At 37.8% G+C, this 27,519-nt stretch overlaps 1 protein-coding gene across 4 annotated transcripts in view; it reads left to right on the forward strand.

Annotated features, from left to right (window-relative positions):
* The window catches only part of LOC137498893 (UDP-glycosyltransferase UGT5-like), a 361,857-nt gene that overhangs the window by 256,786 nt on the left and 77,552 nt on the right, over positions 1-27,519 (forward strand). For all 4 annotated transcript variants that reach the window (XM_068226630.1, XM_068226631.1, XM_068226628.1 and 1 more), the window contains exons 4-5: positions 9,572-10,034; positions 22,200-22,422. In XM_068226630.1, the coding sequence (XP_068082731.1) occupies positions 9,572-10,034; positions 22,200-22,422 (686 nt within the window). The remainder of the gene's footprint in view (positions 1-9,571; positions 10,035-22,199; positions 22,423-27,519) is intronic.

Consider the following 27,519-nt stretch of genomic DNA (forward strand, 5'->3'; position numbering starts at 1 on the left):
GAAATTTATTTAATATCTCCCTTGCTAAGTTATTCCAATCCCTAACTCCCATTCCCATAAATGAATATTTGTCCCAATTTATCCTCTTTAATTCCAACTTTATCCTCTTATTGTGATCTTTCCTACATTTAAAAGACACCACTCAAATTTATTCGTCTACTCATGTACTTGGACGCCATCTCCCCACTGACAGCTTGGAACATACCGTACCACATATTACTAGTCGTCCATTTCATGACCGTATCGATGAGTATAATCAAGAAGTTAATATAAAGAACCACCTAATCGATACTTTATTTTTTGCCTCAGGCAGAACATGTTTCGACCACTTAGTAGTCATCTTCAGCTGTATAAAGAAACTGTGCTTACTTTTGCAAGTTTCAGCTTCAGATTCAGATAGATGTTCATACTATTTCCTGCTTGGTTAACCATCATTGGTTAATTTTGCTGGCACGAGGGCTGGGTGTATGGGTCGTCTTCATCATCATTTCATCTTCATCACAACGCGCAGGTCGCCTATGAGAGTCAAATCAAAAGACCTGCACCTGGCAAGCTCAACATGTCCTCGGACACTCCTGGCACTAAAAGCTGTACGCCATTTCATTTCATCTGGTAAGTATATATCTACTAAATGAATTCAGTTCCTTTCATTACAATACTTCTACAGTTGAGCACTAACATTTTTATGTCATCCCTACTTGACTTCCTTTTTACAGTACCCTTATCACTGCTCCCTAGGCCACCCCGTTTCCCAGAATGTACCTATCTATAACCTTCTAAACAAATGTCCTAACTTATATGTACCACCGCAGTTTAAGTGAAGGCCATCTGAGCGCAGATCCCTATCTCCTACCCACGCATTAGGATCTAGAAATCTCACTCCAAGTATCTCACATACCCACTCGAAGTCTCATTTACATCCCCAATCACCTTCCAGTCAGTATTCCACTGATAACAATCTCTGTTTCCTTAAACTCCACCCGTGCTGCATTTATCAGATCCCACACATCCCCAACTATTTTGGTACTTATACCTGCTACGTTGTTGGTACCAATGTGAAACACTACCACCTTCTCAATTCCCTCTTCCTTCTCTTCGACTTTCCCCAACATCTGCCTCAACCTCATTCCTGGATAACACTCTACCCTGGTTCCCTTTCCTCCACACACTTTCCCCAGATGTCTAACCATGGAATCCCCCATGATCAGAGCCTCAACTCTACCCACCACACTTGATCCCCTCCTCTCCTGGTCAGCCCTATCTTCTCTTCACTGCTGCAGAAGCTATTTCCTCCTCCTTTCTCTCCCTCCCATGACACTGTTCCACTCGTCTTTTCCTATCCACTACTCCATATTTCCCTTTCCTACATTTTCCTTTCCTCCTGCTTCCACACTTCTCAGCAACAGCTCCCCGTTCCTCATCTGTCGTCAGTTGTTCTACTTGCAGTGACTCATACCAATTTGAATGTATTGATTTCTCACAGACACATGTCCTGAATTCTGATCCTGAATAGAGCCTTTAGCCTGCAATCTCCTTCCCCTTAAAACATTAGGCCACCTGTCTTCTACAATTCCCCCTTTCCTTCCCATCCTTGTTTTACACTTACTGTATCCTGTACATTTTTTGAGGGCAGCCAACTTCCTTCCTGTCATATGAGAGAATGCTAATTATCTCCCTCAAAATCTCCAACTCCTCCTTTGTACCCCTTAATGCCTGACCACACCCACAGTTCCTACACTTGCACTCCTTAGTCGCTCTTTACGGAAAAATGAGAAGAAAAGGAAAAATAAAATAATTTATTCTGTGCAAAATAAAAATGAAAGGAAATAAATATTGTCTAGGGTAGTTCACAAAGATCACACAACAACAGGGTAATTCATATAAGCTACTACTACACTACAATACTACTTAGCTGTATGAATTTCTTATCTACAACACCCTAACAGAAAGAAAATTGCTGTTAATTACTGAAAACTGAAAGTAATACACAAGCATTAGGCCTACACAATTCTAAACTGCAGTTAAATATACCCTAATTACTATAACAGAATTCTAGTAAGAGAGTAGAGTTAATACATATATCACTGATATTACAGATACTATACTACAGTAATATTTCACACTGATAGAATAAACACACTTATTTCTTATAAGATACTATAGTACAATAATTATAATTTTAAACTATGTTCAGATACTACAATATACTACAATACCATAATTTTAAACTACATTCAGATGTATTCTAATTACAACAGGTTATTTTTAAATACAAACAGAAATGGAAATTACAATTAAAGTTTGAAATTTGCAAGACTATTCAAAATAATGGAATAAGCACTCTAAATTCTAATAAGTTACTACAATACATTAAGTTACAACAATTTTTAAACAATATTCAGACATATCCTAATTACAACACTATAGGTTGAACTTACTACTAGCTTAACACTACACCGGGCGAGTTGGCCGTGCATGTAGAGGCGCGCGGCTGTGAGCTTGCATCCGGGAGATAGTAGGTTCGAATCCCACTATCAGCAGCCCTGAAAATGGTTTTCCGTGGTTTTCCATTTTCACACCAGGCAAATGCTGGAGCTGTACCTTAATTAAGGCCATGGCCGCTTCCTTCCAACTCCTAGGCCTTTCCTATCCCATCGTCGCCATAAGACCTATCTGTGTCGGCGCGACGTAAAGCCCCTAGCAAAAAAACAAAAAAAAAAAGCTTAACACTACAGGTGATAATAAAGTAAAGTTAAAACATAACTACCCAACAACTACAACAACTCGAGCACAAAAGGCAATTCCATGGAAAAATTTTTTACAAGAAATAATACTAGTTTAACATTCTAACTCCAGCATCATGTACAATTTCATACACAACTTAATTACTTCCAATATTTAGCACTATGGCTTACAAAACTATAGGTTGAGCTTAAGGTTACAAGTTATAATAAAGTAAGGTTAAAACATAATTACCCAACAGCTACCTCAACAACAAGAGTACAACAAGCAATTTCATGGAAAGCAAATATTACAAGATATACTACTAGTTTAATTTTCTAAATCCAGCATCATCATATACAGATTCACACACAACTTAAGTATTTCCTGTACTTAACACTACAGCTTACAGTAGGCTACTATAGGTTGAGCTTACTACTAGCTTAACACTACAAGTGATAATAAAGTAAACTTCAAAAATAACTACCCAACAACAACTGGAGTACAACAAGTGATTCCACGGAAAAAGATATCACTTGAAATACAACTAGTTTAACTTTCTAAATCCAGCATTATCGTATAAAATTTCACACACAACTTACGTATTTCCAATGCTTAAGATTATGGCTTACAGTATTATAGGTTGAGCTTACTACTAGCTTTTTTCTTTAAAAACAATGCTATTTGTTTGGGGCATTGACCTAGGAAGATCTTTTGCTCCTACTTGCACCATATGTGAGGAACCTGCATGTATTTTGTAAATGGCAGAAGTGTAAAGTGTTGAATATGAGGAAAGGAATGTTAAGGATGACACAAACAACATTACAATGTTAATAAATTAATGTTAAGAACATAATTACCCTACAAGAACAACAACAGTACAACAAGCAAATACCTGGAAAGAAAATATTAAAAGAAATACTATCCCTGGAGGCCCGGGGTCAATTCCTGGCTCCGCCACAAAATTTGAAAAGTGGTATGGTTCTGGAAATGGTTCACTCAGCCTCACGAGGTCAACTGAGTAGAGATGGGTTTGATTCCTTCCTCAGTCATCCTCCAAGTGGTTTTCTGTGGTTTCCCACTTCTCATCCAGGCAAATGCCAGGATGGTGCCTAACTTAAGACCACGGCCGCTTCATTCCCATCTCCCTACAAGGCCTCTGTTCAACATAGCAGGTGTGGCCACCTGGGCAAGATACTGGTCCTCCTCCCCAGATATATCCTCGACCAAAATTCGGACACTCCAGGACACTGCCCTTGAGATGGTAGAGGTGGGTTCCTTCGCTGAGCCCAAAGGAAAAAAAAAACCCTGGAGGTTGGAAGGATTAAGAAAGAAAGAAAGAAAGAAAGAAAGAAAGAAAGAATTCATAAAATAAAACCAAGTCCTCCACTTCCCTTACTAAGGAAACAAAAGCAAAATGAAATACTCACTTTCACCTATAATAACAAACTAATTTTTCATATCACCACACTATTTAAAAAGCAAAATTTTACCATAGCTTTCAAAACTCAGAATACTAACTCCAACATCTTTTATAAGACATTTACAGTCAACAAGAATAGCATAAATTTCAATTGAGATCAATTCATATGTTTATAAACTCAAGTGTCAACACTGCACTTCAAGCTACATTGACAAACTGGTAGAAATTTCAATATCCATTATCAGGAACATGTTAATACTAAAAAGTGCAATCGATTTTCAGCTTCAAATGAACATGTCAGATTTCTGTCATGAATTTGCATCCATTGACAATGATTATTATTTATTTAGTCTGATCCAGGACACCCTAGATTTGCCATAAGACACAGAATAATACACAATAACAATTTTCAGGGAAGATAAAAAGATTAATGTTTAAAAAAATGATAGGTTACAATTAACCATGTTAAATGGCATGAACTCCATATAAATGGTGACAAAGAATCGAAACGGAGTACTTGATGAGTGAGACGACTATCTCATCTTGTAGGCTTCTCGCTAGTTTATATTTTTGTCGCCATGTGACGAAAGATTTGGGAATTGTTCCCCTCGCGCCAAAGAAAAGTCCAGTCACCGTAATTTTCTTAAGGTTATACGACTCAAGAAAGAAAGGGATGGTTGGATTATAGATATCCTTTTTCTCATTGTCTATGTCAGTCGGCTGAGAGGCTGAAGATTCAAAGCGTACCGTAGGATCAATAATTTCTGCTTCGTTCCTCCGTCTGTCAATCGCTATAATATCAATCCTGCGAGTGCTGCCTCCTTCGGCGAGGCAGTGGACTTCTTCGTACACTTCTAGATTTTTGAGATGAAGAGCATTAGCAATCAGGTTTCTGATGATGTTATGGCGTTTGATCCTAAGCAGTTCTCCTTGAGGGCAACTCCCCAGCACATGTGGTAAAGTTTCATACTCACTGCAGTGTCTGCAGTGGCCTGTGCTGGTAGAATGTCCCGGCAGAGTACGTACTGGTGCAACCATCGCTGTCATCTTCAACATCTCCCTCCATTCCAAACAAGTTAAACCATCTCTTCCGGTAACCCAAGAATTAGCAGCAGGAACTTGAGCAAATAACTCAACACCTCTTCCTTTTTGTGGATATGCACACCAAGCTTCAAATTCGCGTGTTCTAAGTATATCGCGCAGTTGTCTAACAGATTTCGTTGATGTCTCTTCATTGAGTTGTAGTTCAGATAGGCAGCGAGTTTTTATTGCTGTGAAATTTCGAACAGCATTTACGTGCGAATCATTCATAGCTTCTAGCTTAAGATTGATGTTCAGCTGTTGAAGGTACGCTTCCCAAGTAGCGCGCATTAGTGCTAACCCTTTACATTTGTGGCTCGAATATATCATACTTGTCGGTGTGTCACTCGGAAGTTGTAGAATTTCTTTAAGTGCGCTTCTGATCATGTTGTCGGCTTTTAACAGACTTGATTTGGGAATTTTCTCAACCGAAACAGTCTGGAAGGGGTATATCAGTGTAGGGCCAATAAACTGATTTATTACAGTCAATTTTTGATGCGGTTGGAGTAAGTGAGTCCTGGTAATCTGATCTAAGTTAGCTTTCAATTTTTCAAGTACCTGATGTTCATTGAAGACTAAAGTCTGTCTGAAAGTTGCCCCTAAATATTTTATTTCTTCACTATCATTTATACTTCTAATGTTTCCAGAGACCGTCACGATATCGTCAGAATGAAGTTTACCATTTTCTATAATAATGGCATTTGATTTGTCTGCATTTATATGCAAACCTATTTCTTGAAGCAGATTTATGACAGAAGTGACTAGGATTGAAGCTGCTGCTTGATCTTTAGCTATGATCACCAGATCGTCGGCAAAGCATAGGGATGTTAAAGGTACAGTGTTAGGACTCAATTGAAAACCATACATTTCTGATACTTTGATGTCTGTGAGTTCATCAAGGATGTGGTTTATACCCCAGTTAAATAAGAAAGGTGAAATGGGATCTCATTGCATCACTCCACATTTGATGTTTATCTTATCTGTATGACCACGAGCAGTTTGAACTTGTGTTGTGTTTTCTGTGAGAAGGTTGACTAGTAACTTCTTAATGGATATGGGTAGTATAGAGTTCTCTATTGTCACCTTTAAGTGATTGTGTCCAATACTATCGAACGCTTTGCTGATGTCGAGGAATACTACGCAGCCTGAAATCTTTTTCATTACAGCTGTTCGTAAAATGCCATCAACAATATTCACGTTAATGAAAGAGCCAGGGGTCATGACAAAACCTCTTTGGAACTGGTTCAAAGGGATGTATTCCCTTACAATTTTATCAAGGATCTTACTTAATATGCGCCGAATAATGGAGCAAATACTAATCGGTCTCCATTTGGACAGAGCATTCTCTTCACCGCCTTTATGTATAAGAACAGTTCTCGCTGCCTTAAGAACCTCAGGAATGAGCCCACTTTCAAATATTCTTCTGATGATATGGGCTAAAATATTAGCAGCAAGTGGATCATAAACAGATTTCAATAAAACCTTATCCGGACCTGGGCTAGTGTCAATTGCTATGCTCTTGATAATAGAGAAAATTAACTCTTGAGATATTGAAATTGTATCATCTAAGGTTTCATTTGTATAATCGATATAGGAGTCTCTCATGCAATCATTAGGAGTTTCAAATCTGTTCCTAAAATATCCTTCAACAACATCTTTCTCTAGTTTCAAATTATTAGTTCTTTTGCCACTTAAAATTTTTCTAATTGCTTTCCTCCTTTGGTAAAAATATTCATATTGAGTCACTTCATACTCGAATTTAGCCTTCCGACGTTCACGATCATTCTTAGAGGATCTCTGTGGGTTACTGGAGGTTTTATACTGTCGGTTGTTATTTTTGTAAGTGCCACGTTTACGAGCTTCAATATATCTAGTAACTGGACTCTTTGGACCTGGCAGTAGGTCTGTAGCTGTGGCAAGGAAGTTTACAAAATTAGTGACTTGTTCATTGAATTCAGCATCACTCAGTTCATGTTGAAAGATATCTAGCCATTTACTCAGTTCGTCGTGGTAAGGTTTATTTTTTTGCTCTCTTTGATCAGAGGTTATTTCCAACTTCGTTGACTGACCATTTTTACTAGAAATAGGAATAGGATCTGAAGGTGGAATTTTAGACTGGCTAGGTGTAGTCATAGATGGATTCAACAAGCAAGCTCTGTATTGCTCTGGGTGTGATTTACTTATATGTATCGTAAGGCCTTTATACATTTGCCCGCAAAATTGACATTGTGTTTTGTTATGAGTGGTACTCTTATTGGTGTCATTTGCAGCCATAGTACAGGATGTATAACCTCGATAATATAGTTACAGATTATATTTGTCAATGATGATAATTTATTAGGCCCATAGACATTATTACTATGAAACTGTAGAATATATCAGAAAGTAGGGATGTGCAAATTATTTCGTCTTGTAAATGCAAACCATGAATTGAGCGTATTATAGTGGGATATTTAAAGAGAGTTAAAGATGGCAAGAAGAGAGACAAATTTCTGAGTATCTATAAAATTATTTTCATCTATTTAGATCAAAGGATTAATCCCATTTTCAATGTAAGTGAAATTGCTCAGCATACTAACATTTTTTTCGAGACATTAATAATCCTTCTTGATAAAACATTAAGTCACAACTCTTCCATCATTTCATAAAAGTTCTCCCTCTCGCGATTTCCTCTTCCTCCACCTTGCTGCGATCAACAGCTGACCTGCTTGGCAGTCTACCAGTTTCATGTTTTTGCTAAGTTTCTTTTGTTTTGTGTGTTGACAATGAAGACATATTGTTTTTAATATCATTTCTTTCTAATTGTCGAATTCCTTACTTTTCTACTGCATGGTATTTCTGATGCTATTGATACTTTTCAAAAAGACCTTTTCTTTATGATTTTTGGTTTTGATTTTTGATTCTTTTTATAACTGTTAGGCTCTTCAATCTGCTGAAACTACCTTTGTTTAAATAAATTTATAAACCATGAGTACCTGAAAGACAAACCATACAGTAACAGTATTACACCTGAAAAAGAAACAACACAATTAAAATAGAAGACATGTTTTGTTCTTGAAGGAACATCAGATTCTATCAAATCACACTGAAATATTTCAAAATAAACAGTTAGGTATATCTTTGTTTAAATACTGGAACTTTTCTTAATGATGCTCTCATTTGTCTCTACTCCAGCTGTTACTGCATTAACTAAGATTATTACAAAAAAGTTGAAACCTTTCAATATCCTTTCTTATGGACTTTTAGTGTGATGTTTTCTAGAGCATTTCTATAAACATATTATTATTATTATTATTATTATTATTATTATTATTATTATTATTATTATTATTATTATTATTATTCAATGCTGAAGTAGGCCCAATAGGTCTGAAACACACATCTCTAACATGTTTTTAATCAACATTCTCATCAAGGCAATTATGGTTCAATATTTAAGGTACTGACCAAGGTAGACAACTGAGATTACATATTTCTTCGCTCTATGGACAGCGAAATGAGAAGTGTATGATGAAGTGCATTGTATCACGGCAGATGGTTCAAATAAGCATGAGGATATTATTGCTGTCAGCCTCAAGGAAAAGAACTGTCTTCTATTAGATCCCACAGTATGCTTTGAGAAGAGCACATAGCAGGAATCACTGGTGGACGAGGAGGAGAAAGTTGCTTGTTGCCCATGTATTCCTCGCTTAAATGAGAGCTATAATACTATTGGATATACACGGGAAGTGAAGGGTCTTCTCTTTGAAGCCAGAGGAAACTGCTTTAAGGATACAAGCTCTTTCCGCAAGAAGCTGGGATTAACAGTGTATGATCTACGTTATCTATCCCTTATGGTTCTGAAGGATCCTTTGTCCATTTTATCTATACATTTGTATTTTTGTTGGCTGTCATTCAGTTTTTGTTTTCTTTTTAATATTTCGACATTTCAGGATCGATACCTTATCAATGTTTATAAAGTACATTTTTTCCAATGAAAATATATATCAGTATTGTCTTCCGGATCCATGCGATCATCTGCAAGTGTGGCTAGACGCCTCTATTTGAAAATATATATAAATTAGACTTGGAAATCAACTGCCATATTTGCTGCAAGTTATCAACCTTATAGTAGAGTAATTGCTATGATATATGGCAGTACTAGATATTATGATGGAAATTAAATATTTACCTAGTTTACACTTACCCCATTTCACCTTGTTGGTTTTATCAATAAATAGACCTGGGCAAGTTTCACTTGACTGCTCCTTAAAAGTTTATGTTAATCTTTGAAAAGATTCCAGTATTCCCTTTCTTAACTACACAACAGAGAACTTAAGAACTTAAGTTAACTTTTATCTGTTATAGGACCAACAACGAGATGTTTGATATGGTGATTTATGAGCCTCATGCGTACCAGTGCTACTATGGTCTTTATCACAAAATGGGATCCCCACCTCTTGTCGGTGTCTTCTCCTTGGGATCTCTCAGCCCTACCCTGTGGGCGATTGGAAATCCTGATCATCCAGCATTCAGTCCTGACTGGGCTAACCCATTCTCGGACCACATGACTTTCTGGGAGAGAATGTACAGCACTTTGTCTAAATTGTGGATGAACTATTACTGGAACTACGAAGTGATACCAGCACAAGAAAAGGTCATGAGGAAGTACTTCGGCTCAGCACCTCCTCCAGTAGCTGAGACCGAGAGGAATAAGAGTCTCCTCCTCGTTTACAACCATTGGTCCTTGGATTATCCTCGGCCACTTCTGCCTAATGTGGTGCCGATCACAGGATTACATTTACAACAATCAACTAGCCCACTACCACAGGTAAGAAAGTAAGGACAATTGGTTTGATATTCTATATTCTGGGACATGGTATCTGAGTTATAACATCAGTGGCTTCTAAGGCAGTCTTGGTTTGAATCCTGTATTTTAATTAAAAAGCCCTGTTCCTAAATTGTAGTTCAGATTCCATGTAATGTCCCATGGCTATGATCAAGATATTCTGTATGTTATGTAAAAGGGCTGATAGGAGACTTAAATGATTGACTTGCAGGAACTTTCATTGTTATGTGTTTTAGCGCTGGCCCAGTCGTCTAGGGGTAGCGTACCTGCCTCTCACCCAGAGACCCTGGGTTTGATTCCCAAACAGATCAGGGATTTTTACCTGGACCTGAGGGTTAATTCGAGGTCTACTTAACTTTTATTATTACAATTGAGGAGCTACTGTATCTGACAGTGAGATGACGACCTGGTTAAGAAAAAAAAATAACAGTCGAGAGGATTCATTGCAGTAACCATGTGTCACCTTGTAATCTGCAGGTCTTCGGGCTGAGCGGTGGTCGCCTGGTAGACCAAGGTCCTTCAGGGCTGTAGTGTCATGGGGTTTGTTTGTCGTATGTATTTTAGCATTGATTGTGCTGAATAAACAGATGTATATACTTCCCTCCACTGTCCATTGTGGTTCAAGTTACTGAGTTGGAAGCAAGCCTATTTACAGTCCACATGTCTTACAGTGATATGTAGGCTATAATCTTAATACACTGTGTTGAAACTTGCTTCTTTATAAAAATAATTTTAGTGAATGGATACTTTGTAAAATTATCAAATAAATGTAATGTTTCAACATTGTTCATAGTGTGTAATTAAAACCAGTTAGAATTTGTACATTTCCATTTGGCAACAATATGCAACAGTAGGAAGGTGTTATGTCAGTTGTTTTGTTACCTCTCCAGGCTCAGGTTTGCATGAAGTAGCACAGATTTTGGCAGAGGGTGGTAGTATCTTAGAAGGTACAATAATTCATTCACCACCTGATTTCTTAATACGAATGAGAACAGTGGTGATGACGATAATAATGATTTTGATTGCTTTTCTAGTAAGGTTGGAAAGAAATAGAGTTAGAAACGGCTATGGAAATAAGGAGAACTTGAAGGAACTTCCTAGGAAATTGAATCTAGCAAAGAGGTCAACTAATGATAACATGATGGCCATCATAACTGGCAGTTATGCAAAGTTTAGTGAAAAATAGAAGGGAATGTATACATAATTAAAGGCATAAAAAGGTTCCAAGAAGGACATTCTATGAATCATTAATGAGCAAGGGGAGTGTGTATGCAAGGATTTTCAAAAGGTAGAAGTATTTAGTCAGCAGTATGTAAAGATTGTAGGTTACAAGGTTAATGCCCAGATAGAGGAGGTGACTAATACTAAAGAAGTATTAAAATTTACCTATGATAACGACATTTACAATGAGACACAAAAGTGGAAAACTAGAAGAGCAGCTGGAATTGATAAGATTTCTAGGGATATATTAAAGACAATGGGTTGCAATATACAAGTAGTACCATATCTGAAGTAGGTACGTATTTGATTATTGTTTGCATGTAGGAGCTATACCAAATGAATGGAGAGTTGCTGTAGTAGCCTCTGTGTATAAAGGAAGGAATGATAGATATAGAGCTGAAAATTACAGGCCAGTCTGTTTGACATGCATTGCATGTAAGCTTTGGGAAATCATTCTTTCAGATTATACTAGACATGTGTGCAAAATTAATAACTGGTTTGATAGAAGAGAGTTCGTGTTTAAAAAGGTTATTCTTCTGAAGCTCAACTTGTAGGATACCATCCAGATATAGCAGATATCTTGGATTCAGTAGGTCAAATGGACTGTATCGCGATTGTCCTCTCTAAGGAATTTGTTAGGGTGGATCATGCGACACTACTGGCAAAAATGATTGCAATTGGACTAGACAAAAAAGTGACTGAATGGGTGGCTATATTTCTAGAAAATAAATCGCAGACATTTAGAGTAGGTGAAGCTTTATCTGACCCTGTAATAATTAAGAGAGGAATAAGGTACAAGATCGTGAGCAACTGCCAAATGATCTCGACAATGTTATGAAATGGACAGTAGGCAACGGTATAGTGATAAACGGGGTTAAAATTCAGGTTGTGAATTTCAAGTCCTCTCAGTTTTAATTACTGCATTGATGGGGTGAAAGTTCCTTATGGGAATCATTGTAAGTACCTAGGTGTTAATATAAGGATATATCTTCATTTGTGTAATCACATAAATGAGATTGTAAATAAAGGGTACAGATCTCTGCACATGGTTATGAGGGTATTTAGGGTTTACAGTAAGGATGTAAAGGAAGGAACATATAAGTCTCTGGTAAGACCCCAACTAGAGAAAGGTTCCATTTTATGGGACCCCCACCAGAATTACTTGAGTCAAGAACTGGAAGAAATCCAAGGAAATGCAGTACAAGATATTCGAATAATTCTGCATTGACAGTTTTCACTTTACAAAGGAAACTATAATATGTCCTTCTATTCAGTACATAACAACTAATATCTTGTAATGGAAATGCCATCCAGGCAGGCAAGAAAGGCAAACTTTATTGTAATCTCAAAATAAAGGTTGCCTAATTGGGGCAAGGCACATTTTTTTAAAAAAAAGCTTGATCAATAACTTAACCCCCAATTTTTTTAAATCACCAGGGAAACTCATAGGAACACAGCGAAAACTTGTGCGACTCTGCTTAGAACCGATCAAATTTGGATTAAAAACGAAATAAAATTCCTCTATAAAAAGAAATCTTTTTTGAACCACAAACTATATGAAACTCATTCAGAAGTTCCACTCTTCTTTGCCCCCTCGAATGGAGATCCTTTCAATTACACGTCACTAACAAACTTAATCATACTTTGTTAAAGAAACAAAACACGCTTGACAAAAAATGGAATGCTCTTTCAAATACAACACTTAGCAAACATCATACACCAAAGAGCATAAAACCAAACAAATTTCACCAACCTGTAGTGAACATAAGTAAAATCAATCTCGATGTCAACGGTCTCGAAGTGCTAAAGCAAGGTACTTAAACATAATTGGGGCAATCCTTCTAGGTGTGATAGGAAAGGGCTAGGAGTTGAAAGGAAGCTTGCTTTTTGCTACTTGCTTTACGTCGCACCAACACAGATAGGTTTCATGGCGACGATGGGACAGGAAAGGCTTAGGAATGGGAAGGAAGTGGCCGTGGCCTTAATTAAGGTACAACCCCAACATTTGCCTGGTGTGAATATGACAAACCATGGAAAACCATCTTCAGGACTGCCGACAGAGAGGTTCGAACCCACTATCTCCCGGATGCAAGCTCACAGCTGCACGCCCCTAACAGCATGGCCAACTCGTCCGGTAGGAAGGAAGTGACCGTGGCAATTAAGGATCAGCCACAGCATTTGCCTGGTGTGAAAATGGGAAACCGCGGAATACCATCGTTGGGGCTTCCAACAGTGGTGTTCGAACCCACTATACCCCGAATGCAAGCTCACACCTAGACGACCCTAACCGCACGGCCAACTTGTTGGGTAATTTATTTTCCACGCCATACCAGACAACCCACAATATTACCAACAATTTGCTTCCTTGAAAAATGCTGGGCTGAGTGGCTCAGACGGTTGAGGCGCTGGCCTTCTGACCCCAACTTGGCAGTATCAATCCTGGCTCAGACCGATGGTATTTGAAGGTGTTCAAATACGTCAGCCTCGTATCGGTAAATTTACTGACACGTAAAAGAACTCCTATGGGACTAAATTCTGGCACCGTAGTGTCTCTGAAAACTGTAAAAGTGTAGTTTGTGGAACATAAAGCCAATAACATTATTATAATTATTATTATTCAATGAAAAACAGGATGGCAAAATTTCAATTCAAGTGAAGCAAAAGTAACTGTGCCAGGCCGAATGGCTCAGACGGTTGAGGCGCTGGCCTTCTGACCGCAACGTGGCAGGTTCTATCCTGGCTCAGTCCAATGGTATTTTTATAATCATCTTCACAATTCTCCTTGTTGATATGTACAGATGACCATGTGTTTTTACACCTTAAGGTAATCATGACAAAAATCATCACTAGTTAACATGAGTGAGCAATATTTCCATGTCAGCAATGAGAAGGACTAAGCAACAAAAGTCTAAATTCATGAATTCCTTTGTCATAGTCATTCCGCTGTGGGTGAGGGCGGTAGAATAACACCCAAGGTATCCCCTGCCTGTCATAAGAGGCGACTAAAATGTGCCCCGGGTGGCTCTGAACTTGGGAGCATGGGTTGGCAAGCACTGGGTCCTTAGCTGAGTCCTTACTTGTGCTAGCCTCCTCACTTTCATCTATCCTATTCTATACTATCTGACCTCCCTTGGTCAACTCTTATTATTTTCTGACCCCCAACAGTATTACGCAGCAGGCCTAGGGAGTCTTTCATTTTCACGCCCTTCGTAGCCCTTATCTTTTTTAGGCTGATACCTTCATTTCTCATCAAATAACTGTCCATTAAGTGGAGTGTTTTCACCACCATAGTATTTTAAGCTACCTACAGAGATACCTCCAGTGTGCATCTATTGGTAGGACTTTGACCATTGTGAGAGCTGTAGATAAGAGAGACATGGATTTCATCAGTTTTGATGGTAAGAATCATTTGATTGTCACTAATAAGAAACAATCTCAGTGTGGGCAGTACAAAAAAAAAAAAAAAAAAACAGTTGATTTGCAACAAATGCAAAACTGTGCTACAATTTCTTGCTTTCTTAAATAGAAAATAAGCAACCAAAAGAACTTGAACTCTGTATATTGTGCACAATACAAAATAATGTGAGTTTGGTACGTGGTAAATGTGAATTACCTTTTGACTCTTCATTATATTGTTTTCATAGAAATGTAGCAAGTTTCAATATTAATTTATGTTACATTATTACTCAAAGTGGTGGTGGTGATTATTGTTTTAAGAGGAAGTACAACTAGGCAACCATCCTCTATATAACACTAATCAGAGAGAAAAAATGGAAGTTCAGTCATTCCTTAATTCAGAAATTTTTAATGTAATTTAGTTACAATGCACATATATTTTCTGCAAAACTAACATTAAAATACCGGGCGAGTTGGCAGTGTGGTTAGGAGTGCGCAGCTGTGAGCTTGCATCCGGGAGATAGGGGGTTCAAAATCCACTGTCAGCAGCCCTGAAGATGGTTTTCCGTGGTTTCCCATTTTCACACCAGGCAAATGCTGGGGTTGTACCCTAATTAAGGCCACAGCCGCCTACAGTACTGCCCCCATTTTTCCCGAGCTAAGCCCAGCCATCGAGCGAGGAATCCCAAGGTGGACCGTTCGATCGTTGGCTATCACTTTCTAGAGGCATTTAAGGGTTGTTAAGGATTGATGACCAAGCAGGATAAAAAGAAATATTAAAACAACACTCTGACATTTATTCACATAAGCAGACAAACAAATGAAATATTCTTGCTAGTTTCTTTCTAATACAACAGAGAACTTTCATAATATTGGATTTCTTCCTCGATTTAGAGTGATGCGTGTTCATATCTCCAGCCTTACTGTGCTGTAATGAAACCACAGAAGTAATTAGGCCACTTGCCTTTTCAAACCAAACATTTGACTGAAAGAATTAAATAAATTAACGTGTGTTCAAAGCTTTACCAATTTAAAGTAGTCTCAACACGTGGTTTTAAGATGTATGCAACTGAATTTGTCATTTACAGTATTTAATATTGGTCAATGACACTAACATGAACTTCAGTAGAAATGAAAATTGTTTCCAAAATTCTCAAAAATTAATTAATCATTATTCTGATTATTATTATTATTATTATTATTTTCTTATCATCCAATTAACCTGTTTCATAGTCACATGATCGTGTTCTTATTAATTCTCCACTGCATCATTTACCTAATGATCGTCATTAGCATTTCAGAGTAATGATTTTTAATTAATTATTAATGACTTATTTTCACAATGTTTCAAAGTAATCATGCGGCTAACGAATTTCTACCTCTGATCTTTGCATTTCATTTCTATTCAAATTAATCTTAAAGTATTTCAGATTTTTAGAAATTTACATTACCAACGTGTGAGCTAGTTAAATAAAATTTATTTACAAATCGAGTGCCTTCATAAAGTAACGAGATGATCTTTCCTTTTAAATCTCGCTAATTAAGAAAATAAATTCCTTCCTAGTCTTCCTTGACTTAACTTAATTAAACTTTCCCTTAAGGGCATGAAATTATTTCTTAAGGCGACACACAACGATGAGTATGATCTGCGTCACTGCAAGTGCGTGACCAGATCAAAATTAAATGAAATCAACATGGCACAATAGAAATATACACATTTACACACACACACACACACACACACACTAGGGAAACACGTTTTTATGTACACTATTTACATCGAATCCTGATTTGGCAAATTTATTCATGATTTTTATTGGTGGTCGGGACGCGTAATGTCTAGCAGAAATAATCCGTGTACTGAAATTCTCCTACATTAATGGTGGCTAGTGATCGAAGTCATGGGTATCACTTGATAGAAACACATTTCACATATCAACGCAAGATCATCTAATTCATGAAATTATAATGGAAGATTCTAGTAAAATCCATAAGCACTACCATCATGTGGGCTACAGGTTGAATTTACCGCAAGCGTGAGCCTTACTTGTCATATTTTTACTTCCTACTTGTGAAATACACTCGCAACACGTGCTCCAATAATTATAATCCATCTTGCGCTCCCAATACACAAGAATAAATCAAATATCACCATTAATTCATCAATTGCTCAATTATACAACAAATATCCCTCAGGATAGGCCATATTCCAGACCCTTCATGAACAGAGCACATTCCATCACACATTTAGGAACTCTACAGTAGTTTTATGGCTCACGAGCGTTTACTTCTGTTTTACCCGATCTTTAGTCAATATTATTATTATTTAAGTGATTATTACATCTACTGATCCTCATGGAATATCGTAAAATTAGATGACTTCATCATAAAAACAACAAGTGATCTTAAAAGACACTAGGTTCGACCCTATTCACTCAAAATGTACACGCAAATTTTCCGTCCGGTAGCTTTCAATATTACAAGGAAAGTAGATTTATCGTGTGGTCAGTGATTATTAAACATAAAGCTCCTTAAGCATGTGAAATCATTCAAAGACAACCTACATGTCTACTCTAATAGATTCCAAAATTTCATTCACACGTACCTAGTCTACCACGACACCTTAAGAAGTAGGAAAAATGAAATATTTCTAACTACAGCAATCTAATAGATCTACGACTTAAGAAGAAAGACCTCTAGTTGTACAAAAGGTAAGACAGATAAATTAAATTAAAAGGTACTCAAGTTTTGTGAAGTTCGATTCCCGTCGACATTCAGTTATTTCAGCATACTCCGGCCAGTCTCCTTCCAATTACCAGAGACGCCTTACATTTTTACAGCTCCATGGAGGCTCTGCAACAGGTGTTCCTCGATGAAATTGCGTTGCCGGTGGTTGCGGAATTCTTCATCTTGAGATGTTCAATTCTAAGACGTCTTCCGTAGATTGCTGGTCACAAGCTGTAACTGAGATGACAAAATTAAGTATTTTGCACAAGCACACGCAGAATATAAACAGCTCGTCTACACTGTCACACTTAACTTGGCTCCTAGGCGTTTTTATTCCACAGAATTCACTAATTATCAGACTAAATTCTGGTAGAACGGGCGTCGACTTGACTTGAAAATTTTCTTTCCACGTGGTCCGGTAACGTGATGTCTCACACAGCGAAGAATATATTCAGAGAGCTCTAGAACAAGAGAACAAGAGAGCGATTCACTCGAAGCAAGGCCTTTTATCTAATTAGCCAGGGAGGCGTGTTCTTCAGCGAGAAAGGCAATTGGCTGATGGTCTCCTTTAATTTGCGCAGACTATTCCAGAAACAAGCTGGGTTGTGCGCGTGCGAAGGCAGTCACGTGGTTCGATCTGACCTTGGCATAGTCTCGCGGTGTATCTCACCCCTCTGAACGACAAAAAAAAACTCGTTCTCGGCTCGCCACTACTTCCCAGATGACGTGCTGCGGTTTTAAGCAGACAATAAAACTTTTGCTTTCCACTTGTTAAAATATTCGTAATATCGCCAATTTTAACGGGGACAGTACTTCCAACTCCTAGGCCTTTCCTATCCCATCATCGCCATAAGACCTATCTGTGTCGGTGCGACGTAAAGCCACTAGAAAAGAAAAATAACATAGGGCTTTTTTTCTATTCTACAGTTATAAATCTCGTACATGAATACTGTTAAGAACTAACCCCACCTGTTCAATCAAATTGTTTCCAAATGGGAACATGCTTATAGTTTTACCTAAATGTACATACAGTGACAACATTTGCAAATAATAATATGTTTGGTGTCAAATGAAAGAAATCAACAAATGGCATCAGCGTTCCATTTAAAATAATAATTTGGGCTTAAAAGGGCTAACCAAGCCGAAAAAGCAATGTGCCTCTCCTAATTGCTGCTTTACTTCTTGTGTAGTAAAAGGTTCAAACACTTCTGTAAAACCAGCCTTGCATTTAGTATGGATGCATGAACATTTTGGTTCAAAACATGCTAATATTTGTTTTGAGGAGCAGCCATTTCCATGGACACTGTGATTTTCTTTAATATTTGATAGGCCCACACTCCCTCATGTACAGAGATTTCAATATCTCTGGATGTTAGTGCAGTACTTTTAAAGAATTAGATCCTCACTTTCAAAGAACTCACACTTATTTCAGCAGATTTATGGCATGGTAATGCCAAATGTTTTGTTATGCTAAGTAGCATCACCATGTGCCAACACTGAAATTTCACACTAGACATCACTGTCTGAATTTGTCTTTTTGATAATGAATATATTCCTACTTTCCTGTTTAAATATTGTTTTCTCTTGTTTAGCATAAAATGCACATTTAATCCTGTTGATGGTTACAGACTGCATGTAGTGAGCATGCCATGGTAACTACCCGACGAAAATTCTTAGTCTCTATGTTGCGGGGGAGGGTGGAAGTAGAATACATCCACAGTTTCCCCTGCCAGTCATAAAAGGCAACCCGGGGGCCTTTATCTTGGAAGTGTGGGTTGACAGCAATGGGTCCTCTACCTGAGTCCAGCATTGCTTCTCTGACTTGTGTCAGGCTCTTTGCCTTCATCTTCCCTATTTAACCTACCTTGGTCAGCTCTTGTTCTTTTCCAACCCTGATGGTATTAGGTTTGCAAAGCCTAGGGAGTCTTTCATTTCTTGCATTTTTTGTGGCTCTTTCCTTTCTTTTGCCAATACCTTTATTCTCTGAAGTTTTGTATCTCTTCCATTTTCCTTCTGAGTACCAGTGTTAATAACAGGTAGTTGCCCAGTTCTACTTCCTCCTTAAATAATAATCACCACCACTACTCTATGACCAAAGACCATATAACACAATCAGTTGGTGGTATTTTGTACAGACTAGCAGTGATTATACAGATCAGGTCTCATTCTTTTGCTGTGTTAGGAATAAGAGGGAAGTATGAAGTTTACAGTCTGCAGAGGAAGATATTTGGGCATCCTACTGTACTCGTAAATTTCAGGAGGACACATATTGTGAAAGGAGAATATCTGGTCAGCCTAATTGTACAGTACTAGAATATAGCATCTGCTCGAATATTTGTTTTTCCATGATTTTGAGATGGTTGATAGTAAGCTACACACAATGTGGACATGTAATCCATCATTCTGTTTAAATTGAATAAACACAAAACCTACTAATCCATTTTTAATCAAACTTGATAATACTGAAAGTACCAGCAGCAATATTAAGAATTTTCTGCACTTTGTTTTATCTCAGTCTGTCAAGTATGAGCTGAGAAATTACACGTTTAACTTCGTAAATATCATCCCTTGACCATAAAGAAACAACAAAGAGTTTGGGGACATCTCTCATGGGCAACAGATACCATGCATGCGTTCACTCTACATATCTCATCAGTCATCACTTATACATCACTATGTGACCAAAAAGTTGACTTTGATGGTTTCTTGTTAACAACAGAAGTTGTGCTTTGGTATTCTCACTTCTACCAACAAATCAACAGAGGCTAGTATGTTACAAAATTACTACTGTACTGAAAAAAAAAAAATATTAAATGAATTCTGACAAAAGATTCCAGTGTTTGTCAGTTCTATAACTGGCACAAAATTATTTTTCCATGTGTGCAAAGCCACAGGCAAAAGCTAGCTCAAAGTATGGATCTAACTACCTTTTCCCGAATTTGAATAACCTGTTTGTGTGACAATGGACAGCTCTTTTCCATACTTCATGCTAAGAAGCATTAAGAGCATTAACAAACTCATGCACTAAAGTGGCACATTTATCTATTGCTTTATGGTGCATGATGTTACACTGTCTGATAGGCCAAGAAACACTACACTAACTAATTACACAAAGTAGTTACCTATCATATCCAAAATGCTGTTTAATAAACACATCCTTTAAAAATAAGCTAACAAATAGGTGCTTCGTCATGCTATCTTTAAAGATTATGAGCATGAAAAGATTTACAAATATTATTTTTCTTGTATGTATGTATGTATGTATGTATGTATGTATGTATGTATGTATGTATGTATGTATGTATGTAGATTATTCATTCCAAAGGCTGGTTTGATCCTCAACAGCACTGCCATCAGATATCACACATCACCTAGGCGTCACTGTAGAGGAATGAGGTAGTTTCCCATTGCTTTCCTCACTAAGACAGCCATTGCTGTTACTTATCAATCTGCCAAGGTCACAGAAATCCATGCACCAATTGACCTTATGATTTATGAGTAAAATTTTCACACAATTCTTAACAGGGACTGGCTGCAATGGCATCAATAGCATCGCCCATACCTTAGTCACTTTCATACAGTCAAAGCCAAGAATGAGACTGAGGACAATGAAAGTAACAAATCTCATCTAGCCTATAACAGAAGACATAGTGCACTGTAAACACTAGTGGTATCAAGTTTAGCCTCTATGGACTGCATGATAATAACCAATTTCATTTCAGTATCTAGAACTTGTTCTTCTCACAGCTTTGACATGCTCCCAGTATTTCTTGAGCCTATCAGCCAGTACCTTCTTGTGCTATTTGGGTAGAGCTCCTCTCTGTCTTTTGGTACTTTTTAATCTTTACATTAGTGCCAACGACAACATTTGGACAACTATTCCCTGGCAACTCGTGTCCACATTTGATGATTCAGTTGGCCATCCAGATCATCAGACCTAACACTCTCCGTAGGTTTACTTAGAGGAAAGTATGTACGTCACAAGACTCCAAATGATAACTGAACTTGAAGAAAATTTCCTCCTGACAATAGTGGACATTTCAGCCAATATGGAGAGTATGACTACAAGAGCCAGAGAAAACTCTTGGAGATGGTACCCATCTAGAAAATGTGGCATTCAAGTGATGAAGTACCTCATGTGAACTACAGGTTTTGGTTATGAATCATGAGTAGTAGTCAGAGATTATGAATTATAAGCCCATATCTATTCCTCTCTTCTGGTATGGGTAATAAGAAAATTGTTGCATTAATTGACCTGTCTCAGTCTCATCCTTGACTTTGACAATAAGGAGTGACTGAGGTTTGAGTAATGCTAGTAATGTCATTCCTTATTCAGCCAGTCCCTGTTAAGAATGGCGTGAAAGTGTCAATCGTAGGATCGGCTAATGTGTTCACTTCAGTGAGCTCAGCAGAATGATATGTATTATCATCTTCTGGCTCACTGAGGAAAGCAACAGGAAAATATTTTACTCTTCATATTCCTAGAATGTCCCTTCAGTGACACCTAAGCTAACTGCAACAGCTGATGGTGGAGCTAAATATTTAGAAATTGTCCTTGTTCTGTTCATAGATGTTTACATACTTGATTGAAGTGTACAGAGTGTGTTGCATGTTTTTAAGTGGTTAATCAGTATATTTTGTCCATACCAGGTTCATTCAAAACTATATTAAGCCAAAAAGTAATATGTCAGTGTATTACCTAAGTTAATGTCACATTTTCTGTATTAATTTTTCACTATTGAAATGTTCCATATATTTAAGTTACCAGTACCTAAATAATTGTGTTTCCTTTCATGCCTGTAGAAAATTAAACAATTTATAGATGAAGCCAAGGAAGGAGTCATCTACTTTAGTATGGGATCCAATGTAAGGAGTGACGAACTATCAAAAACTAAAATTGCTGCTATCTTGGAAGTATTTTCCGAAATACCTCAACGAGTGATATGGAAATGGGAGTCAGATTCCCTTCCTGGTCAGCCAGCAAATGTGATGATAGCCAAATGGCTGCCTCAACAGGACATCTTGGGTAAGGTATGATGGGCTAGTTAACAATAATAATTAGCTTTACTATTACTTTCATTATAATGAAATGAAAATAAGTGACAAAATAACAAACAAATAAGAGCTCCCTGGAAGAAGGCCTTAGTTTTTAGGTCCAGAACAAAAGTAGTTTGGGTCTAATTCCATAACTCTCTGTTTCAAGTTCTCTGTACTTGCCATTTCTAATTATACTGGTATATATATTTAAGGTTAGGGATAGGGCTGGGACCAGGGCAAGTAACACCGCTCAGTAATCTGGTGGTAGTGGTAGAGTGCACCACCGATCCCTCCGCTTTCAACTGCAAGTACTCGTGGAGGTGTAGCGCATGGCACATGTTTAAGAGTACTGTACCTGTATTCGATCAGTGCATTCAATCACTCATTCACTACTGATCTGCATTTGGGAAGTCACCCAGATGGCAGATTCCCTATCTGTTGTTTTCCTAGCCTATTCTTATATGATTTCAAAGAAAATGGAAATTTATTGAACATCTCCCTTGGTAAGTTATTCCAATTCCTAACTCCCCTTCCTATAAATTAATATTTGCCCCAGTTTGTCCTTTTGAATTCCAACTTAATCTTCATATTGTGATCTTTCCTACTTTTAAAGACACCACTCAAACTTATTCTTCTACTATTGTTATACTACGCCATCTCCCCACAGACAGCTGAAAATATACAACTTAGTAGAACAGCTTGTCTCCTTTCTCCCAAGTCTTCCAAGCCCAAACTTTGCAACATTTTTGTAACACTTCCGTACTCTTTTGTCGGAAATCACCCAGAATAAATCGAGCTGCTTTTCTTTGAATTTTCTCCAGTTTTTGAATCACGTAATCCTGGTGAGGGTCCCATACACCGGACCTTACTCTAGTTGGGGTCTTACCAGAGACTTATATGTCCTCTCTTTATATCCTTACTACAACTGCTTAACACCCTCATAACCATTTAAGAGATCTGTACCCTTTATTTACAATCTCATTTATGTGATTACCTCAATGCAGTGATAAGGAACTTTCACTCCATCAACGCTGTAACTAAAACTGAGAGGACTTTTCCTATTTGTGAAACTCATAACCTGACTTTTAACCCTGTTTATCATCATACCATTGCCTGCTGTCCTTCTCACATCATTATCAAGGTCATTTTGTAGTTGCTCACTATCTTGTTACTTATTTATTTCTCTACACAGAATAACATCATCTGCAAAAAGCCTTATCTTTGATTCCACTTCTTTACTCATGTCATTTATATATATAAAAAAACATAAAGGTCCAATAATACTGCCTTGAGTAATTCCCCTCTTAATTATTACAGGCCTGCTCTAATTCTCTGAGATCTATTTTCTAGAAATATAGCAACCCATTTAGTCACTCTTTTGTCTAGTCCAATTGCACTCATTTTTGCCTGTAGTCTCGCGTAATCCACCATATTAAACGCTTTAGAAAAGTCAATCACGATACAGCCCACTACTTGACCTCCTGAATCCAAGATATCTGATATAACTTGCTGGAATCCTACAAGTTGAGGTTCAGTGGAATAACCTTTCCTAAACCTGAAGCAATCCTGACTTTACGTCTGATCTTAGAGGATCGAATCAAGAAGGACAAGTCCACGTACATGGCATTCGTAGATCTAGAAAAGGCATTCGATAATGTTGATTGGACCAAGCTATTTAAGATTCTGAAGATGATTGGGATCAGATATCAAGATCAAAGAATTATCTACAATCTGTAAAAAAAGTGATAAGAATCGAAGGCTTGAAAAAGAATCAGCAATCCAGAAAGGAGTGAGGCAAGGCTGCAGTTTGTCCCCCTTCCTTTTCAATGTTTACATAGAACAGGCAGTAAAGGAAATCAAAGAGGAATTTGGAAAGGGAATCACAGTCCAAGGAGAGGAAATCAAAACCTTGAGATTTGCCAATGATATTGTTATTTTACCTGAGACTGCAGAAGTTTTAGTAATACAATTAATAATTTTTTGCCATGAAATAAATTTATGTCTAATTTATTGTCATTTATGCAGATGTTTACTGATTAAATATGACCGGGAGTTATAGGTCGGAGTTACGTACAATCGATCTTTTTTAAGCCATGATTTGAGAGTGCTAACCCGTTTTAGAAATTCATCTAAGATAATATTGGTGAATATTGGAAGTAAGTAGGTATTTAATCAAATAATAATAATAATAATAATAATAATAATAATAATAATAATAATAATAATAATAATACAACACAACACAATTCACTTGACTGTTCTGATCTCTATTTATTATATTTCATTTTATTTAAATATACCACCTTTGTGTAATTTAATTAGATTAGCTCACTGTAGTTAGATTATTTCATTCACATAATTATTAATTTTTCATAAGGTAATTAGATTAACTCACTTTAGTTAGGTTATCTCGTTCACATAATTATTAATTTTTTCATAAGGTGGCAACGAGAACTAATGAGTTACTCTCCTCTGACAGTACCGGACATTCGTTCCCAGCCACAATCCTTTTCAAGGCCTCACTCACCCCACCACTCTCCACAAACAGAACACGACCTTGTGACAACTGTCCACTGACCCCTTCTGGAATTACCCCCCTTCCTTCTCACTCAACTAGTGACCTGCTCCTAGCTAAAGTTTCCTCTTTCCCTAAAGTCTCCATATAGCTCATCTAAATGTACATTCATTGTCTGCCCATTTCCACGAACTTAAAGAACTTGTCCCGGACGTATTTGATGTTTGCCTTCTCACTGAAACCTGGCTTCATGATCTGATCCCTTCGAAGACTTTCAACATACCTGGCTACTGTTTACTTCAGAACGACAGAGCTGTTAAGAGGGGAGGAGGTGTAGCAGTGATAGTCAAAACCAGTTTAAAGCCTAGGATAATTGCATGTTCAGATAACGAATACAATAGACATCCGGAGTTCCTGCTCTTGGAAATAATCATAGCCCATCAGAAATGTGCTGTCTGTGTGGTGTATAAGCCACCTGTGATTGGACATATGGAGGACGTAGAGAATGCATTGTTACGCGTACTCCTGCAATATGAACATGTAATTGTCATGGGCGACTTAAACACAGACACCGGAAACAACAATGCCGAATGTCGGCAGCTTTTAAGCATGACTACATCTTGCGATATGAGCATTTTGCAAACACTCCCTATTCACCACACCGCCACGTCACACACAACTATCGACTTAATGATTGTCAAGAATACAAACAAAGTACTACAACACAGACAGACATCTGTACCAGGAATTTCAGCTCATGACCTAATATACATATCCTACTCCTTAAAGACATGAAAGACAAAACCAAGGACTATTACCAGTGGCGGCTCGTAGACATCATCCTTAGTTTCATAATTCCACAAATATCTCAAGTTCTTCAAACCATGTTATCAAGATACACACTTCGAACACTTACGGTAGCGATGCATATGCAATTATTTTGATTATTATCATTATCATTATTATTATTATTATTATTATTATTTGCCTTTTCTTGTCCATGAGCGAATTATGTTTAGGAATAGTTTCACTGTAGTGATCACTTAAACAAGACACGACATTGACTTTACCAAGCATTTCAAAGTCCATGGTACTATTGATATCACCCCTGTTTGTTTGTCCAACCCTTGTCCCGTTTCCCTACGGGGTCAGGTATGAGGTGAGATGAATTTGTCGTGGCGGTTTTTTTATGACCGGATGCCCTTCCTGACGTCAACCTCATCAGAGGAGTTAATGAGAGATGAAATGAATGACGTGATATATGATAGTAGGGAGAGGGTGAAACCCGGTGCCGGCACATAGCCTACTCCTGTCGAATAGCACCAAGGGGTCTGCTCAAGTCTTAACGTCCCCATCCGACGGACGAATCACCATCAACAGCGTCTATGCCCTCACTCCATATGAGCACTGCGGAGAGGTTTGGAATTTAATCCAGGCTTTTGGCACGCAATCTAGTGATTAGAAATTGTATACCACCACCTCCCCTACCCTGCCGGCCAACATTCTGATGGTGAAAATTTTTTCGACCAACGGGACTCGAACCGGCTAACCTCGGTGTTAGAACGTTTTTAGACTTCAGCGCCTTAACGATCATGGCCACCAGGCGGGCTTATTGATATCACCCCTATGGTGATCCATTTATCTCCTTTCCTAGAAGGGGAGAATAGCATGCAAGGAAAGCAGTAAAAGGTTTCTGAGATATCACTTCCACATATCCGCGGGTTCTTGTTATATACGTCAGAAGAATTAATTTGTCTTTGGAAAACCCTATTTTCATTTTTCTTGGTCTCTGGTGTTTTCAACGAGAAATCTGGTGTCCGTCTACCACATTCATTCAGTTTGACTTTCTTCTCGATAGAAAGAGAAGAAAACGTTAGCAGATCTTTAATATGTTCCACGGTAATCATACTGTATGAAGTGCAAACATAACACTATGCCTACATATAAATCACAACCTTTCTCCTAATTTCACCTTGTCACAGTCACCTCACGAGATCATTCATCAACACACAGCTAAACATCGCGCTCTCCAGTGAGTATCGCCAATATGAATCAAGTGCGAGGAGACAGTAGTTACAGTCGTTACTCGTTTCGTTAGTTAATAATCCTAAAAATTACAAGACTGTTTTAAATATATACCAGCACATTTAACTCAGGTAAGTGCCTCAGTAAAATAGTTCCTAGTTTTAGGAGAGAAATGGCACAAACTGACCCCTGTTAAATAGAAATCAAATCACCAATGTTTCGGGTAGGTTGGCTGCAATGATAGGCCGTGGCAGAAACGCGCCGGAATTCCCGTTAGAACAGCACATCTCTACTGTGCCACTGATTGGCTCCCTCAAGGCCAGTCAAGTGAGACTCGGAGTATTTGGTCCACTATGAGAGAGCGCCCTCCTGCGCAGGGCCAGCAGCGCATTGGGCCACAGTACAGTACAACTCACGCCCTTGATAATAATCTTATAGTAAAATATTTCGCTTGTTATTTAAATCTAAGAATTTCATTTTTGTCCGTATTGAACTGAGAATGGACGATAGGAAACTTAAAACGGTCCACCTTTTCAATACAAAATT

The sequence above is a fragment of the Anabrus simplex genome, chromosome 3, assembly GCF_040414725.1.
Source record: "Anabrus simplex isolate iqAnaSimp1 chromosome 3, ASM4041472v1, whole genome shotgun sequence".
In the NCBI taxonomy this organism is placed as follows: domain Eukaryota; kingdom Metazoa; phylum Arthropoda; class Insecta; order Orthoptera; family Tettigoniidae; genus Anabrus; species Anabrus simplex.